General features: G+C 35.1%; 1 protein-coding gene across 1 annotated transcript in view; it reads left to right on the top strand.

The window, feature by feature from the left end:
• marveld1 (MARVEL domain containing 1) overlaps positions 1 to 15420 on the top strand; it is a 32672-nt gene extending 17252 nt beyond the window's left edge. Inside the window, exon 3 of the mRNA XM_056471441.1 lies at positions 12439 to 15420. Coding sequence (XP_056327416.1) covers positions 12439 to 13221 — 783 coding nt within the window. The 3' untranslated portion in view covers positions 13222 to 15420. The remainder of the gene's footprint in view (positions 1 to 12438) is intronic.
• Positions 15421 to 18197: the final 2777 nt, after the last annotated feature.

Genomic DNA, 18197 nt, shown 5'->3' with positions numbered 1-18197 from the left:
ACAAGGTTGTTTTTACAGCACTGATGTTGTAATTTAATTACAATACATTCAGTTAAATAGACTTAAGCATTCATTTAGTTGTTCAAGCGTAAAACAAGATGAAAGACCATTGTATCCACTAGCACCATCAGTAGCAACAGGCTAGCGCAGAAATTCCATTGAAAATACTGGGGTAAAATAAACTCATATTTTAAAGACATGGCGGGGGAAATGGAATTTAATGCTGTGCTTTTTGTCCGATTTGAGACCCACTTCATATCGTATGTTTAACAGGCAGTGTAGATCGCTAGACCTTAAACATGACAATTTTGTAATGGAAATACAGTTCACCGAAGGCCCTTGGGCTGCCTGGCTGAAAATTAAAAGTCTGTGTGCATTTAGCCCAGTTAGCACAAGTTTTGACTCCTGCAATACCTTAATAAATCTCCAGGGGTCCACAGACCCTTGCGCTAATACTCCAGCTTGAATATTTAAGTAATTAAACTATTGAATATGATTAAATAGCTTAAAATAAATACCCAGGTAGCAAAGAATTCTGGCCCAGATTTGACATAAAGCTGGTACAGCAGGCATTCATCCAGCTCTGGCATACAGCATGTGGTCCAAACTTGGCCCAGGTTTTGCAGTGGTGGCACTGTCAAATGTAGTATTTGGCCCAGATGTTAAATATTGATATGTGGACCATGTAAGTTTGGCCTGTCTTGACCCACTTTTAAAATGCATTTAAATTATTCTTTTGAGTAAAGAAATATTTTGATGCACAAAGTCATTTCCATCTTCATACTTAACATACATTACATATATTTTAACCAAATTACTATTTTACAAATTATATTATTATTAACCATTACTAACCATTACCATTATTAACTCGCCTAAAGCGCTTCACGGGTTCATCAATTTCATTGTAGTCATGACTCACCAAATATGGCTTCTAGTCAATGGCCAAACATGGGCCATAGCTGGCCCAGTTCAGGTCGAGTTATGAGTTAATTTGGCTAAGACTAGGCCCAGATATAGTCCATGTTTGGCCCTTATATAGAAGCCAGACTCTGTCCAGTCATGTACCATAATTCACTGCAGCATATGGGCCAAGCAAAAGCTGATTGTGTGGGCCATTTCTGGGCCAAATACATTTTGCTATGTGGGTAATTACACAATACAAATGTACTGTACTCTGAAATACACATGAGCAAACTGAATAGATGCCTTGTGCTCTTGTCAAATGACGTATAAAGTATATTCACAATAAATGTAAAACCAATGTAATAATATATAAATATATATTTGAATTGTATATGTTACAATTTTTTTAGAATACCTTAGATTTTTTTTTCTTTTTAAATATTTCCTAAATAATGATTAATAGAGCAAGGAAATTTTCACAGTATGTCTCATAATATTTTTTCTTCTGGAGAAAGTCTTATTTGTTTTATTTCAGCAAGAATAAAAGCAGTTTTTAATTTTTTAAAAGCCATTTTAAGGTCAAAATTATTAGCCCCTATTATTAGCAATTTTTTTTCGGTAGTCTAGAGAACAAACCATTATTATACAATAACTTGCCTAATTACCCTAACCTGCCTAGTTAACCTAATTAACCAAGTTAAGCTTTTAAATGTCACTTTAAGCTGTATAGAAGTGTCTTGACAAATATCAAGAAAAATATTATTTACTGTCATCATGGCAAGATAAAATAAATCAGTTATTAGAAATGAGTTATTAAAACTATTGTGTGTTGAAACAAATTTCTCTCCGTTAAACAGAAATTGGGGAAAAAATAAACAGGGGGGCTAATAATTCAGGGGGGCTAATAATTCTGACTTCAATTTTATATATAAACAATACCTTCAATCTAAATAAGATGTTGCTCATGATTCAATAGAGGAAACCTTGTGCCCTCAACAGTGAGAATACAGCCAAAATGTCACAAAGCACTGTTTTGCATAGCAGTGTGTTGATATGTCAAAGAAGGCTGGGGGATAATTGGACTCCCTGGGCCGAGCCGTGAGCTCTGTGTGTCCAAAAGCTCAGTGCGCACACTGACATCTTCCAATTTCACAGCCAGTACTTTTGGTGAATATTACCACATCTTGTTTAAATGTGTGTGAGTGGAAGTGAGAGGTGGGCTGTGCGCTTTGAGTTGTGTGTGGTGATGTGTGTATCTATGAATATGTGTGAGTGTGTGTGTCAAAATATGAATATAAACAAGCATCTCTCTCTTTGTGAGTGTGTGTGTTTGGTCAGTTTTTGTGAGAATGCATCAGGCTGAAGGCGCAACTCGAAAGAGAAAATTAACTTTGAAGTCACAGTGATGTAACATCTTTTGCTTTGAAAGAGGGCATGCATTATTATTTTTGTCTCGTTTTCTCAACTTCTGTCCAGTTTTATTTTCTTGGTCTGGGGATAGCAAAAGCCATTTCAAGCTCAATACATATTGCCTCATGATGGAAGACTGAGTTCATTTTTTACATTGATCAAGGACTCACTCAGCCTGAAATGGCTTAAAAATGTCTGTCTGTGATAGACCACTTTCAAACCAGTGTCAGTACTTGAGAAATGGGCAGACAGTATAATGAAATATGTATATTAAAATAGGTACACCTGTCCAACTGCTCGTTAATGCAAATTTCTAATCAGCCAATCACATGGCAGCAACTCAATGGATTTAGGCATGTAGACATGGTCAAGACGATCTGCTGCAGTACAAACCGAGCATTAGCATGGGGAAGAATATGATTTAAGGGACTTTGAATATGGCATGGTTCTTGATGCCAGACGGGCTGGTCTGAGTATTTCAGAAACTGCTGATCTACTGGGATTTTCACGCACAACCATCTCTAGAGTTTGCAGAGAATGGTCTGAAAAAGAAAATATCCAGTGAGTGGCAGTTCTGTAGGCACAAATGCCTTGTTGATGCCAGAGGTCAGAGGAGAATGGCCAGACTGGTTCTAGCTGATAGAAAGGCAACAGTAACTTAAATAACCACTCGTTACAACCGAGGTATGCAGAAGAGCATCTTTGAACGCAAAACACGTCAAACCTTGAGACGGATGGGCTACAGCATCAGAAGAACACAGCGGGTGCCACTCCTGTCAGCTAAGAACAGGAAACTGAGGTTACAATTCACACAGGCTCACCAAATAAGACAATAGAAGATTGGAATAACGTTGCCTGGTCTGATGAGTCTTGATTTCTACTGCGACATTCGAATGGTAGGGTCAGAATTTGGCATCAACAACACAAAACCATGGATCCATCCTGCCTTGTATCAAAGGTTCAGGCTGGTGGTGTAATGGTGTAGGGGATATTTTCTTGGCACACTTTGGGTCCATTAGTACCAATTGAGCATTGTGTCAACGCCACAGCCTACCTGAGTATTGTTGCTGACCATGTCCATCCTTTTATGACCACAGTGTACCCATCCTCTGATGGCTACTTCCAGCAGGATAACGCGCCATATCGTAAAGCGTGAATCATCTCAGACTGGTTTCTTGAACATGACAATGAGTTCACTTAAATGGCCTCCACAGTCACCAGGTCTTAATCCAATAGGGCACCTTTGGGATGTGGTGGAATGGAGATTTGCATCATGTTGTGCAGCCGACAAATCTGCAGCAACTGAGTGATGCTATCATGTCAGTATGGACCAAAATCTCTGATGAATACTGAATCTATGCCACGAAGGATTAAGGTAGTTCTGAAGGCAAAAGGGGGTCCAACCCGGAACTATAAGTATGTGACCGACTGTAAATAGTGTGATGTAGTCTTTCCTATAATTCCTAAAATATGCAATAGTCACATTTTGAGATAAAGTTGTAGTTACAGGAAATAAGTGACAAAAATGTGGATGCATAAAATCCCACTAGAGTTTTTAATATAATCATTACATCTTTCCACCCCTTGTGCCACCAGGTGTTTAAATTACTCATCGTGCTTCTTCTGCTAAACACTTTATTTGTGGATAAAATATCTTGTTTTATGTTAAAAAGATTAAATGTACTCAAATAGATTTTGAACAAGTGGTGAATAAATGACGGCACTTTCAGTTTGGGGTGAACTATCCCTTTAAATTGACGGAGAAGGTCAGCAGGGCTTGATTGAACAAGTTGAGGCTTACATGTTTCTAATCACTGAATATTGACAGAAAACCTGCACAGATTTTGTTGTTGTTGTTGCTGAAACAAACTAGTTTCATACCGTATGTTCTACCTTGGATAAGTTGTAAGTTACTTGGATTCTCCATGTTGTCAACATGTCATCAAGTTTGGCGTCAGCCTGAGGTTGAAGTTGAAAAATCTGTAATGGCGTCCTTATGTGGAAGTTTCTTAATCGTATGGATTGGATAAACGCAGTGGCCAAGGAAATTGGTGAGTACGCCTATTAACAGTTAAAAGCTTTACCACGTCCAGCATCGCATCATTTTGAAGAATGTCTACCTTAAAAGTGTTTTTAGTGTCTGAAAATTAGTATCACTGAGGCAAATAGCGTTATTGTGTGATAGTGTGGTATAGCCTACAGTTTCTAGCATATCCACTTACGAATGCTACGGTAATCGTTTGGTTAAACTTAATTAATTAGTAAAACCTACCCTAGTCCATTTTCATTAGTTTCTTAAGAGTAATTTACATTTATAGCTGTTTTACTGCATATTAACAGTTACTGAAAATTAAACCTATTAATAAACACAAGTAGGACTAACTCACCTTCTTTTTTTATCTGTGGTGTTAAAGCTGCTGGCTATTGCATGGAATGTAGCATGTTTAACCAATGTATTGTTTGCTTTCACCTTGTTAATCTTTTTGCCAATATATATGTGCATTTTTCTATTGATTTTATTTTCTCGGCCCCAGCTGACGTCAAGCCATGTTCAGTAAATGATCATTTGGGGTTATTTTTACTGTGTGATCTACTGACTGCACACATCACCCTCACATTGGATCTTTTTGAGGGCTGAGCATCACAGCGTGCTGCTGTTACTGTGGCAACCCAGATAGTAGCAAGAGCGAGTGTTTTTGTCTCCCTGGAAGGCTCATAGTACAGTGTGGCATCACATGACTTTTCAGCTCAGGAGGTCTTCATCTGTTCTCCTCTTTTCCTCCGCTGTCACTTTCTCTCAGCTCTTCCACAAACCTAGAGGCACAAGTATGCACATGTTTTTTTGCGTGGGTGGCTGCTGGTTTTGAATGTATGCACACATGTTTAATTGAATCTTTTACTCAGCTAGCTAAACGCCTACATAAATCCACAGAGGCTTGTTTTGACTTAGCAGTTTTAGCATTCACTGTTTTGATGCGTTCTTCACAATATCCACACATTAAGGCATGTTTGGAGTAAAGATTCATACACAGAGAAGTAAAGCGAAGACGTTTAAATAGTATGACTTGGAAAACATTGAATTACCCCCTTCTTTGTTCTTGAAATCAGGACATTGGCATGAAGGGATGAAGTGAGGGATGTATTTAGCACTGCAGGCCTTCTCTCTCTCGCTGTCTCTCTCTCAGGATAAATTTAGACTTTTTCTAGAACCAGGCACAGTGTGAGGAAGATAAAGGACTTCATGGGGTCTATCGCACCCTCATTTCTCCCCAGTGCTTTATGATGTCAGCTTGAGAGATCTGTGAACCAGTCAAGTTAATATTTAATGAGCTTTCCAGACGATCTCTAAGATGTATTTCACTGCACACATACAGTATACAAACCCTCATGTTGGGCTGGTTTGTAATGCGGAGCCAGATATGCGAATCTGACAGGCTAGAAGTGATCTGAGTTTTGTTTCTTTCAATAATAAGCAGTTTGTCACTGTACAGTTATTATTTAGAAAACTATTATAACATTGTAGCTTTGTTAACTGGTCAGAGCTAAATAATGACACTTTTTAAAGGATTTTATGCATACTGGGTAAAATATGCAATGTTGTTGAGTATTGCAATCAATGCTACAATTCTTGGAGAATTTTTTTTGTAAGCTTTATTTTTAGTGCTGGGCAAAATTTGATTAATCTCATTCAAAACAAAAGTTTGTTTTTACATAAGATGTGTGTGTATTTTATATGTTTTTTATGTACGTGTATTACACACACAAAAACAAGTCTAAACAAAATGTCTATATAAATTCTAATTTATATAAGATGTGTAATATATTTTATATCTAAATGTAAGTAAACATATTGTCAAATGTATGCATGCATGTGTGTATTATGTAAAAAATAAAAACCAAACTTTTATTTTGGATGTGATTTAATTTCGATTAATATTTGCCCAGCACTACTAAGTTTTTGTATTATTTATGTAAGTATATTTACTCATTTTACACTTTCTCTCTTTTCCATCTATTTTTGCTATCTCTTGCTATTTCTGGAGCTGGTAAAAAGAGGGATGATTATTCCTGAATGTACTGTACAAACAAATTAGGCTGTTTAACGTCTAAATTTGTAACAACAAGGATTGTACTTTCATCCATGACAGAGCAGAGTATAAATTGTTTCCAAGCTTATTGATAAATCATTTTAGAGGCCGCAGAAACTTAAAATACTTTCTCTCGACTATCAGAGTTATACCTGCTTCTTCCTCAGTTCGCCACAAGAGGTCCTTGTTTCCTTATTAGACCATTTTCAGTATTAAGTGCAGTAGTTCAGGGTTTGGATTAACATGCATTGAATCAGTATTAAATCAATGGTATTAGTATAAATTGTGTGTACACCAAGCAACACACAGTAAATACTTTATGTACTTTCTAATGCTTAATTTAGCAGCCTGGTACATTTTAAACTTGACTTTGTTTTCCAGCAGGCTGATAAAATTCAAACAGGACCGCAGGCTTGTTCCATATTATTTATTCAACACAGTGTGTATCAATGTATATAGACTAAACATCGCTGAAGGGATTCAGATTTTTTTCCAGCTTTATTTAGTAGCTTGTTCTTTTTGAGCTGCAGGTGTTTGGTAACTTGCTGCATTTTATTTGAAAATAAATTATTATTATTATTATTATTATTATTATTATTATTATTATTATTATTATTATTAATATTAATTTATTTTTTAAATAAGCTAAATAATTGGATGATGTTTCTAATATTATGGTAGGCCATTATTACAGTGCTCTAATGTTACATGTTTTATTCAGCTAGTCATTTTTAGTTTCAATCATCATGGGAAAATCCTTTTTATTTTTAGCATATATATTTTTTTTCAACTTATAAATTAAGTTTGTGTGTAAAAAAAAAAAAAACAGGCAAACATAAAAGCTTCAGATTATGTTGTTGTGTAGATGTGTAGTGTTAGAATGCTAGCACAACAACATTGACTTTTCTGTTGTAAACCATTGCTTATATTACTTCTAGATCATATGACGCTTGTAAAACAGCAGTGGATTGCTTCATTGTATGATACAGAAGAACATCAGTGCAGTGTTATTTACTCATTTACATATGGTCAGTGTGTATGATGTGCACAGTATTCATGCTACACACTAAAGAAAGCTGAACAGAATGGTAGCATTCTGAATACAGTCTTGGAATAATACTTCAGGAATAGTGGTTTATGTTTGCAGATGCTGCCATCTAGTGCTAGAATACATGATAGACATGAACCTGATCCCAAATGTGTGATCTTTGTTTGGTCATGTTTTCCTTAAATACAAACGTGGCAATGATATTCCTAATAGGGATGGCAAGAATTAAAACAAGTAATGTTAACATTTTAAAATTAAATCTAGAATAACTTAAATGAAATTTTTACATTTACCTTTTTGAATGAATAATCACAGTAGTTACAAATGAATGATTGATATAATTTGATTGTGGGAACGATACTGTTTTATAGATTCTACAAGAGTTTAATATCTTTAATGTTTTTGCAATTGCTTCCTATTGCTTTATTTATTTTTTATTTTTTACATGTCTCAAGTACAGGTGGCAACATCGTTGAAATGATCCAAGATCACTTGGATCTGCAAAAAGTGATAATAAAAAAAAAAATGCGACACAAAATAGATTTTTCCCCTGCCATATAAATCAAAGGCTATTTTTCTTACAAATCGTACCGTGTATACTCACTTTTAAAAGACTCACTTTTCATTAGGGCTGTGCAATTAGTCGGAATCGAACGCAATCGTGATTTGAAGTGTCGCAAGACGCTGGGATATGAAATGTATATGTTTTATTTAATTTCCCCTGCCCAGAGCAAATGCATGACTGCCGTCTGTATGTGATAGTCTTACTAGCCAATTGAGTGAGCACACTTTCGTTGTACTCAATCAGAATTGTGCAACCGAACTATGCGGAACACCCACAATAAAACAAACAAACAGGGAAGCACGGACAAGTGGCATTTGCCACTTCAGAAACATTATTAGACGAATTAGCATCAAATAAAAGCAGGACATCGGTAATATGGGAATATTTTGGTTTCAAAGTCACAGACACCAAACCAAAACGGGTCATTTGTAAGAATTGTTGTCACAGCACCAGGAAATACAACAACCAGCACCTAAAAAGCACCACAGGCAGCTACTGTATATGAGGGGTGTCTTGCTAAAAAGTCTATTGAAAGTATTGCCAGTGACACTCAATCTACTAGCAAGCAACAGCTAAGTACAATTTCAGAGTTGTTTCAGCCATGATAGTTTGTTGAGTGTTCTGTATTTTTAAAATGATTAATTTTTGTTTTAGTTACACTATCTCCACTATTATAAGTTCAACATGTTTACAGAAAGGTAGCTTAACTACAAATTTATATTGGAAATCAAATCGAAATTGCATTATCTGTCACAAAAATCACAATTAGATATTTTCCGCAAATCGCACAGCCGTGCTTTTCAAACAGTTTTACTTTTATCTTTATTGAATTATTTTTTACTATTTTACTTTATTTTCTACAAACATTCCTTGCAATTCTAGAGTCACTGTTTAGTAACATTTACCGCAAAGCTTTGCTCACAGCTTGACGTAGACTTTGATGTGGTAGTTAGTTTGAGCAAGGCCCTGTGAGCTAGGAACACAGGAAGTGCAAGAGGAGCGTTATAGGGTTACCTCATATGACTTGTGCGTCAAGTAAAACTTTTTTGGAAATTGCTTGCATTAGTTCACACACAGACAGCAGCAAGCTCTCAAAAATACAAATGATCTCAAGTTTATAGAGGTGATATAGTGTCAATCTATAAATGCAAATGTGTTTTGAAGTCAAGCTTTTCTGAAAGATTCATGATATCTTCCTTAATATCTTTTCAAAGTGATTTCAAATCCAGTCTAATGATATTTATGGCCTTGTGTCCTCATTTAATATATACATTAAAAAGATTGACTTTATATCACATCATTACTCAATCTGCAGCTGAGTGCCTTTACAGTAATCTACACACAGCTGCATTTTACTCCCAACAGGAAAAATGAGAAAATAAATCACCAATGAGAATGTAAGTCTTCAAATCAAACCCCACCCACTAGGTCTCTCAGTGGCCAGCTTCTTTAAAGGGGCGGAGCAGTAACATGGCCACGTCGTTTGAGGGGCATTTCTGTGTTCATTGACGTTAGAGCAGCAGCTTCTCTTCTCAGCTGTCAGACTTTGGTCACAGACCATGAAAAACACTGATTTGATGGACACCACATACCAGCAATGATAAGACTGTTTAGTTTGGAAAAGAATGAAGGATCCCTCATTCTTTCCTCTGTCATGCTCTACTGACTACTCAAGTCAAACCTGATGCATATTTTTCTGACAGATTTAAAGCCTGAATGCGGCGAAGCAAAGTGAGTTTCAAGGATTTTCCTTATCTGATGGAATACACTGCAGACATTAGACTGCTCTGTGTTTGCACCATGCTGTTTTTGACCTTCCTTTGGTTGTGTTTTGTTCATAAAAAATGCTGACAATTTTATGTAGCACTTGTTTTCCTGCTTCAGGGTTTCTGCAAGTCATATTAAGTCTTTTTAAGACATTTTTAAGACCATTATGAATGAAATTTTAGACTCATACAGGGCTAAACACTAAGGAGTTTTTCAAATGGCCCAGATGGAAAATATTTTTATTTGCCCTATCAAAAACCTTATTATAATTTAATCCATTTAATAATACAAAATAATTTAATAAAAAAATAATATTTTACTTTTACTTAGCAAAATATTTTAAATATTGTGTCAAAACAAGCAAGTTCTTATTGTAAACATCCACCTTTTTTAAGAATAAAAAAATAAACAAATGTTTTAAGTTTTAAAAACTATAATAAAGTAAAACTATGCACACCAGTCTGTCCAGGTCAGTGTCTTCAGCAGTAATTACTTGGGAGAATTTTTTTTAACAAATGTTATTGTAAAGAAAATAATTAAACCATTATGATAAATAGTTAAAAATTTACTTTTTAAATAAAAAGTTGAAAGTTTTATTGAGATGGATTATTGGTGATTGGATTGGTGTTGGCCAGATTGGATAGCATGAGCAAAGGAAAATTAAAACCTGTTTATAAAAGATTTTAAGACCTACAACACAATAATTTAGTAAATTTTAAGACTCTTTAAGACCTAAAATTCTGTTTTTGCAATTTAAGACTTTTTAAGACCCCACAGATACCCTTTGCTTTTATACTTGTTATTAATGTATGCTTAACTACAAAAGGTATTTAATTTTCAGTGGTGTAAATGTGCATGTTTATTAAATCAACTTTTGTTGAAACCAGTTTTTCTGGACCTGTAATGAAAATTCAGATTTGGACCTTTGAATTGCGACCTTGAGAATACCTGTTATAATATATGAAGTCGTTTCAAAATGGCAAACTGTCATTAAATGTTTCTGTAAAGCTTACAATAGGCTACATATTATAGTAAACACATTTATTACAGTATGAAGCACAAACAGTCCAATAAACTAGCCTATTTTGTCCATTTAATGAAGCAAATTTGTGTTAATGTATAATGTGTTCTGTGGAAATGGCACCTCTGGGTGCTTTGGCTTCCCCTACAGTCCAAAAACATGTGCTGTAGATGAATTGAATAAACTAAATTGGCCAAAGTGTGTGGATTATAGAGTGTATGGGTGTTTCCCAGTACTGGGTTGCAGCTAGAAGGGCGTCTGCTGTGCAAAACATATGCTGGATGAGTTGGTGGTTCATTCCGCTGTGGCGACCCGTGATGAATAAAGGGACTAAACCGAAGGAAAATGAATGAATAACATAATATGTGACCTTTCACCACAAAACCATGTTGCAAAAAAAAATCATTAGAATATTAAGCATCATGATCAAGATCAGCATCATGATATCAAGATCATCTTCAAAGACATTTTGTCATTTTTCTGCTGTAAATATATCAACGCTTAATTCTTCATTAATAATATGCATTGCTAAGAACTTCATTCAAAACATAAGCTGGATAAGTTGGCAGTTCTTTCCGCTGTAGTGACCCCTGATTAATAAAGGGACTAAGCCGAAGGAAAATGAATGAATGCCAAATTTGGTCAAAAGGTACTGTAAAGTCAACATATTAAAATATATATATTTAGATGGCTTCCACAAAAATATTAAGTAACATAGCATGCTTCTTGGGCAACAAGTCTTCAGCATCAGCAGAATCATTTTGGAATAATCACGTCACAATGAAAACTAGAGTAATCATGCTAAAATTTCAGCTTTACCATTTGAGGAAACCGATTGCAACAAACCATTTAAGTTCAAAAACTAATCCTAATGAGTACTGTGAACTTGGTCCATTTGAGTAAACGAAGCAATTTGAGCACAGTGAAACCCAATAAATGAAGAGAACTCAAATCAACAGAGAATTGTAAAACCCAATACTGTAAGTTAAGGCAGCTCAAACTGTTTAAGGAAACCGTTTGCTACAAACCCTTTGAGTTAAACTAATCTATGCGAGTACTGTGAACTTCATTTAAGTTGAAGTAATGAGGTATTTAATTAACTCATTACCTTCATCACTGAGTTAAACTCTTTTTAAATGAGTAGAATTAACATTCATTATATTTTGAGTTAACCACACTCATTTCATTTGATAAAGTTGACTGTTGGGTTTTACAGTGTATCAAAATATAAAACGGTCAATTTTACTTGTAGTAATATTTCACAATGTTACAGTTTTTTTTTTTTAATCTAATTAAAATGGCCTTGATGAGCATAGGAGATTCTTCTCTGAATTTTTCTAAACATTTTTTGTCAGATTACAATTCTGTAAACACTATCTTAATTAAACCTCTTAGCCTAATTTAACCACTCTCTTCATGAAATATTTATCCTAAAAAGTGTACATTTAAGAATAAATGCCTCTTATGTATTCCAATACAAAGACATTCACAAGCTTAAGTGTGGCTGAAGTACCCAGCAACTTTTGCGCCCACTATACAAACACACACACAGGAATTTTCTCACTAGCCGACTCCAGAAAGTGATGGACGACAAGGAAGAGGAGGAGGAGAAGAAAGGGCTTAGTGTTTCAAGTCCTGCCTTCTCTTCAGTTTCTCCTCCTGCTCTCTGCTTTGGAAAGAGGGGGGAGGGAAACACAACACAACTCTACAGCGGCCACAGGAAACGGAAGAGACCAGCAGACGCAAGTCATTTCAAAACCCCGGGGCTGAGCTGAAGATTCACTCTGTGTGCACCTACAGGACTATCCTCCTCAAAACTCCTACCAACCGGTCTCAACCTTTTTCCTTCTCTGTTTTTAGCAAGCAGCCCCCATCAGCCCTGAGCACCAGGAGCAGATCTCTACAACCACAACAAAAAAAGGAGGAGATGCCCACTCAGCCACAGGAGAAGAGAAGTTTCCTGCAATTCCTCAAGAGTTTCGTCGGGATTGTACGGGTCCTTCAGATCCTGCTGGGAGCTGGGCTTTGGGTCACCATCGCAGCCAACAAGTATGAAGGCTCCATTCATTTTGTGCTGTTTGTGGCCGTGCTTTTCTGGCTCCTCACTTTAGCCATCTTCATCCTCACGCTTCTGGATAAACAAGATCTCGTTCCCATCATCGGAGGAGAACGCTGGCTATTAAGCAACCTCATTCATGACGTTGTCGCAACTCTGCTGTACCTGTCCACCATCGGGATCATGATCTACAAAACCCAAAAGAACTCCTACTGCAATCTGGACGTCTACAAACATCACTGCTTGTACAAGGTCTACCTCACCGCTTCTGTGTTTGCTTGTCTCACTGCTGCCGTTTATCTGCTTTCTGGCATCTACTGCAGCTGTAGGAAGTGTCGAGGCGAGCGGACGGTTGTGTGAAAACCCAGCCTCAGGACCTGCCGTTTTGAGTCCTTCCGGCGAGCTTTTTTGGGGAGTTTATAATTAAAGCAAAGGGGTCAGATCCTCTTGTCTTTCAGGTTTGTTTGTTTGTGTTGCATTTTATACAGTAATTTATAGAGCTTTTGTGTTGCAGTCACTAAGAAAAGTCTATTTTACGCTTGTTTATATGTTCCTGGAGCTCTATATATGAGCAATTCCATGCAAATGTCTACCTTGCCCTAACAAAATGAAGTTTTCACCAAAATAGCGAAACTCTTTCAACATTTTTTGTGTAAACTTGTACTGTACAGTACCACAAAAATGTCTCTGTCAGTGTTTTCAAACAATTATGTTTGATTTACCAAAGTCTGTCACATCCATAATGGAGAGATGTCACAACCACAATGAAGCTTTTTCCTCAAATGTAAAAATGTCTTACAAAATAAAATCAATAACTTTTGTACTATTAGTAGTGGTGCAACGAATCACAAATCTCATGGTACGGATCACACTACAGTTTTTGAGTCACGTATCAGACCGTTTTTTGGATCCTCAAAAAATGGAGGAGACAAATATCAATTGCTTTCCATTTATACAAAACTATTACTTAGTTTTGTATAACAAAGCTTAGAACCTGTAATTTTAATAAAAATAAAAATCAGGAAAGAACCGCTGGGGAAAAAAGAACAATATTCAATATGAAAAATATGCTGATAAAGCTAAATATAGAAATCTAACATCTTGATCAACACATCATATTTATTTTCAATTAATGATTGAACAATTCACACATAAAACTGCATGTTTCATTAGGTCTATCATTTCTGAAAACCTATTGTGACATCGTTTTGATGGTTGTTTGTCGCCACCTATTGGTTATACAATGTAATTGCTACAACATTCATTAGCTTCAAGTTCCATTAAACAGTGATTTTAATCATTACCATAAACATCAGCATTTATATCTAAACTATAGACCGTTCTCCTAGCACTTCTGTGTTATTTAATTGTTTGTAATGAACCAAAAAACTGTAAAAACCGAATCTCTCTCAAACCCAGATGTGAATGCAGCGCTTCGAATGATTAATAAATATATGTAAATCATTATGATTTATCATTCATGTTGCGTGGGTTTGAATAGAGATCATGATCTTTTAGTTTTTAATTGTGCAGCTTTACACTAAATGCATTAATGCAGGTTAAACAAACAGTGGCACCTTTAATTAATAACCTAAGAAAGCATTTGGCTCGCATCACAACTTTTTCCATCATCATCATCATATTTTCCAATGAGCCCGGACGTGTTTTAAAGGCACAATATTTAAAAAAAAATTTCATGAAAATATCCAGAAACTACTAACGGTATTCATATTTAGATGACTTATGAACTTGCATTATACCAAATGTTTCCAAGAATGATCAAATCCAGTGAAATAAGTAGTTTTAACTGAACAAACCATGTCTTGTGTGTTCGTGCTAATGATGTCACCCTCGATTTCCAGTTTGGCTTTATAGAAAACAGGGTAACACCAAAGACACTTTAATGTTGTATGTTTTATCATTCTACCATTTCATCATATTTTACAGGGAAGCCAAAATGCTTTCATACACGTTATTTGAATGAGGCGGGAGGTGATCTCTCTGCGATTGTTATAAATGTTGGATTAACCTACAGTACAAGTTCAGTTTATTTCACAGAATTTCAACAAAGTATGCTGTATGTTTGTAACATGTTTATTTTCCTCCTTCTACAATATAAAAAAAATTGTTTACAGATTGATATATTACTCTGATCCCATAACACTCTGGTTAGTTGTTTTGAAAAATATAAACAGATGATTCAATATAATGCTAACATAGTTTCAATTTATGTTTTAAGTTTTTACTGCAATTGTCACATCCATAAGGCTGGAATCGCTCGTATGTAGTCATTTTAATTATTTTTGTGTGTGTTGTGTAACTGACATCTTCAAGAAAGTTGCTTGATGAAACTGATATTCTGAATTTGTAGTATTACATGTTCTTTTAAACCTTTGATATGACACCAAGCTCTCTTTATGTCGGCGTCTTTAAACAAGCAATTTTACCAAATGTGTCAAATATCTCCACATGATTCGCTTTCAAAGAGAACAACTGTTAAACTCAGAGTCGGAGTGTAATAATTGGCAAACTGCTAATAAATAAGAGAAGTAAAGCACCTTCAGTTGCATTTGTGTTTTGTATGCTGTTCAAATGAAGTATATTTTGGGAGAGAGGCTCTATACACACTGGCCAGACCACAATTTGATGTACTATGGTGTTGGTCATGGACCATTTGTAAAGAACTGAGATGTTATGACAGCTGCTTGTGATCGGTTTTTATACAGTCAGGACATTTAGGTGGAAAACAGTGTGGGATTATACCACAAATTGTGTCTGATTGTCTTTCAGATTGTCTGAATGTTACGTCATTGCTCATGAGAAATCATAAGTTGGGGATAGTTCTGCTAAATGCAGTTCTTTTAAGATTATAAATAATGAAAAGGGAAGAAATGTGAATAAAAGTACCATGGGTAATGCAACATACCACATAGATGTATATGTTTAAGAAGTGCCTGTCAAAAATGAATGGTTGCTTTGTATGTTTGCATTGAATTAAACTGTAAAATCTTGATTGCTTTGGAGTGCAGACTTTAGTTTGGTTTTTTTTTTAAAGACTACGCTTAGGAGAATGTTGAGTGGAATATATAAATGAAGTATAAAAATGTAAAAAAAAAGTTATAGAAGCTTTTTTTTTATTATGAGAAAATGCTCAAAAATACTATTTAAATTTAGTATGAAATTAGGGCTGGGTGATTTGGCCTAAAATCTAAATCTCAATTAATTGAACATTTTAACTCGATTACGATTAATGAATGATTAACATTTATTTTATTTTTTGCCCTCATGGTTCCCTGACAGGTTTTGTACAGTAAATATGCTCACATAATACAAGTGAGAGATTTTTAAATGAACGGTGGATTACTTTGCAGGGGAATGAAAGGGAAACACACACACTATCTACTATCTATGATTATTTATTGAACATCAACGTTAAACAACTGAAATTTAAACAGACATTGCCTTAAAAGAAGAGTCAAAAAAACTAGGAAAAGTCATTGAAAAAATTGACCTGGAAAAATTGGATCGATTATAGGTTCTGAATGTCGATTTAATTATTTTTTGATTAATCGTCCAACCATACAAAAACTGTATGTTTTCTAAACAAGTTTCATTCAAAACAATAAAAATAAATCAAAGTTTTGAGCTTGATATTTAAAAAAATAAATAAAATAAATGAACAATTTCAATCTTGTTATATTATTTTACATAATTGGCCTTTTTGTGTGTTTTTTTTTTCACTCGGCAAATGCCAAAACGATCCTTCACCATATTTTAAACAATCTGACGAAGTAAAAAAAACAAACTCTTAATTGTCAGTACTGTGATTGTAGCAGCTTCTCAAATCACTACAGACTACAATAAATGCACTATAATGCACACTCTCTGGAAAAGGACACATTTCCCTACGAAGCAGTATTTACACAAACTATTGAACTTAACAGACACTTCCTGCTGGTGAGGAGCTTCCTGTCTCTCCCACTGTGTTTTACCTCTTTCTCTCTTACATTGATTAGTCAAATATGTTTTATTATGTCATTCTAGTCAAACTATATCAGACTTTTGACTTGCAGTGTAAAGGCTGGTTCACATTTCTGCATATTCTGGCATGTGAAGGGATCATTTCAATGTTATTACCTTCTAGGGCAAGTTTCTCTAAAATTAGTGCATGTGAAAATAAAATTGCATCACAGCAGAATGCTAAAATACAGCTCTTAGAGGGATATTTCATCTTTTACACCCTTGTGAGATCATATAAGTAAATGGCTTTAGATGAGCACAGAACAAGAAAGAAAATGCATCTTTTTGCATGATTAAATAAACTACTCCAAGTGGACTCCACATTAATCAATATATGACTTTTTATGCTGTAAACAGCATACTAATATTTTAAGATTTACCATAGTGTTCACTTTGTGTGGCTTTAAACCAGCTTCGAACACTTTTGTTTTTTTCATTTTTGGAATTTTGTTTCATTTACAAAAACAAACCAATCACAATCATATCCACTGCTGGTGTACCACAAAGCCAGCTGACAGATTTATTAATATGGACAAAAATGATGATTTTCTCTCTAGAATGCTTCATCAGATTAATGGTAATAATTTGAGAATTTTTCTGAGGAAAATGATATCAAGTTGGAATAAGATTCAAAAAGATGTGTAAATTCTCATAAGATCATTTTTATGTCAGATTTATGTCAGTTGTGTCAACAGTCTGTAAACATAACCAGCCTCTAATGGTAAAAATGTACAGTTGAACTTAGAATTATTAGCTTTAGAAATGTGTTGAGAAAATCTCTCAGTTAAACAGAAATTGGGGGAAAAAAATGGGGGCTAATAATACAGGGGGGTTAATATTTCTGATTTCAACTGTAGTTACTAAATTTTTTTATAATCACACTTGATAAAAACAGTCTGCAGAAACTGTGTCCGTGTCATTAAAGGGTGAAAGCACTGCCCATAAGTGACCATCTCTCCCTCATTAGCAGAGAAAGTTAGTCTTATTTTTTTTTTTTTTAACCTGCCACTATGCTGACACATGGGCATTTATAGCTCCGCCCTCTTTTGGAAAGAGCACAATCTCATTTGAATTTAGCATTTTTTTAGCTGAAACATCACATGCACACTCTAAGGACAATACAGAGACAGTCATGTAAAAATCGACATAATAGGTCCCCTTTAACTGTTAAAACAAGGCAGGATGGATGCATATTTTGGGGGGATGGATGCATTTTTCATTGTCCTACCATCCAAATGTAACTGAAATCAGGACCCATAATATCAGGTTTTAAAATAATAACAATTTTCTGTTGTGATTCTGCAGTTGGTTTTCTG

Source organism: Danio aesculapii, chromosome 13 (genome assembly GCF_903798145.1).
Source record: "Danio aesculapii chromosome 13, fDanAes4.1, whole genome shotgun sequence".
Lineage (NCBI taxonomy): Eukaryota > Metazoa > Chordata > Actinopteri > Cypriniformes > Danionidae > Danio > Danio aesculapii.
This window is presented reverse-complemented; position numbering and strand designations above follow the sequence as displayed.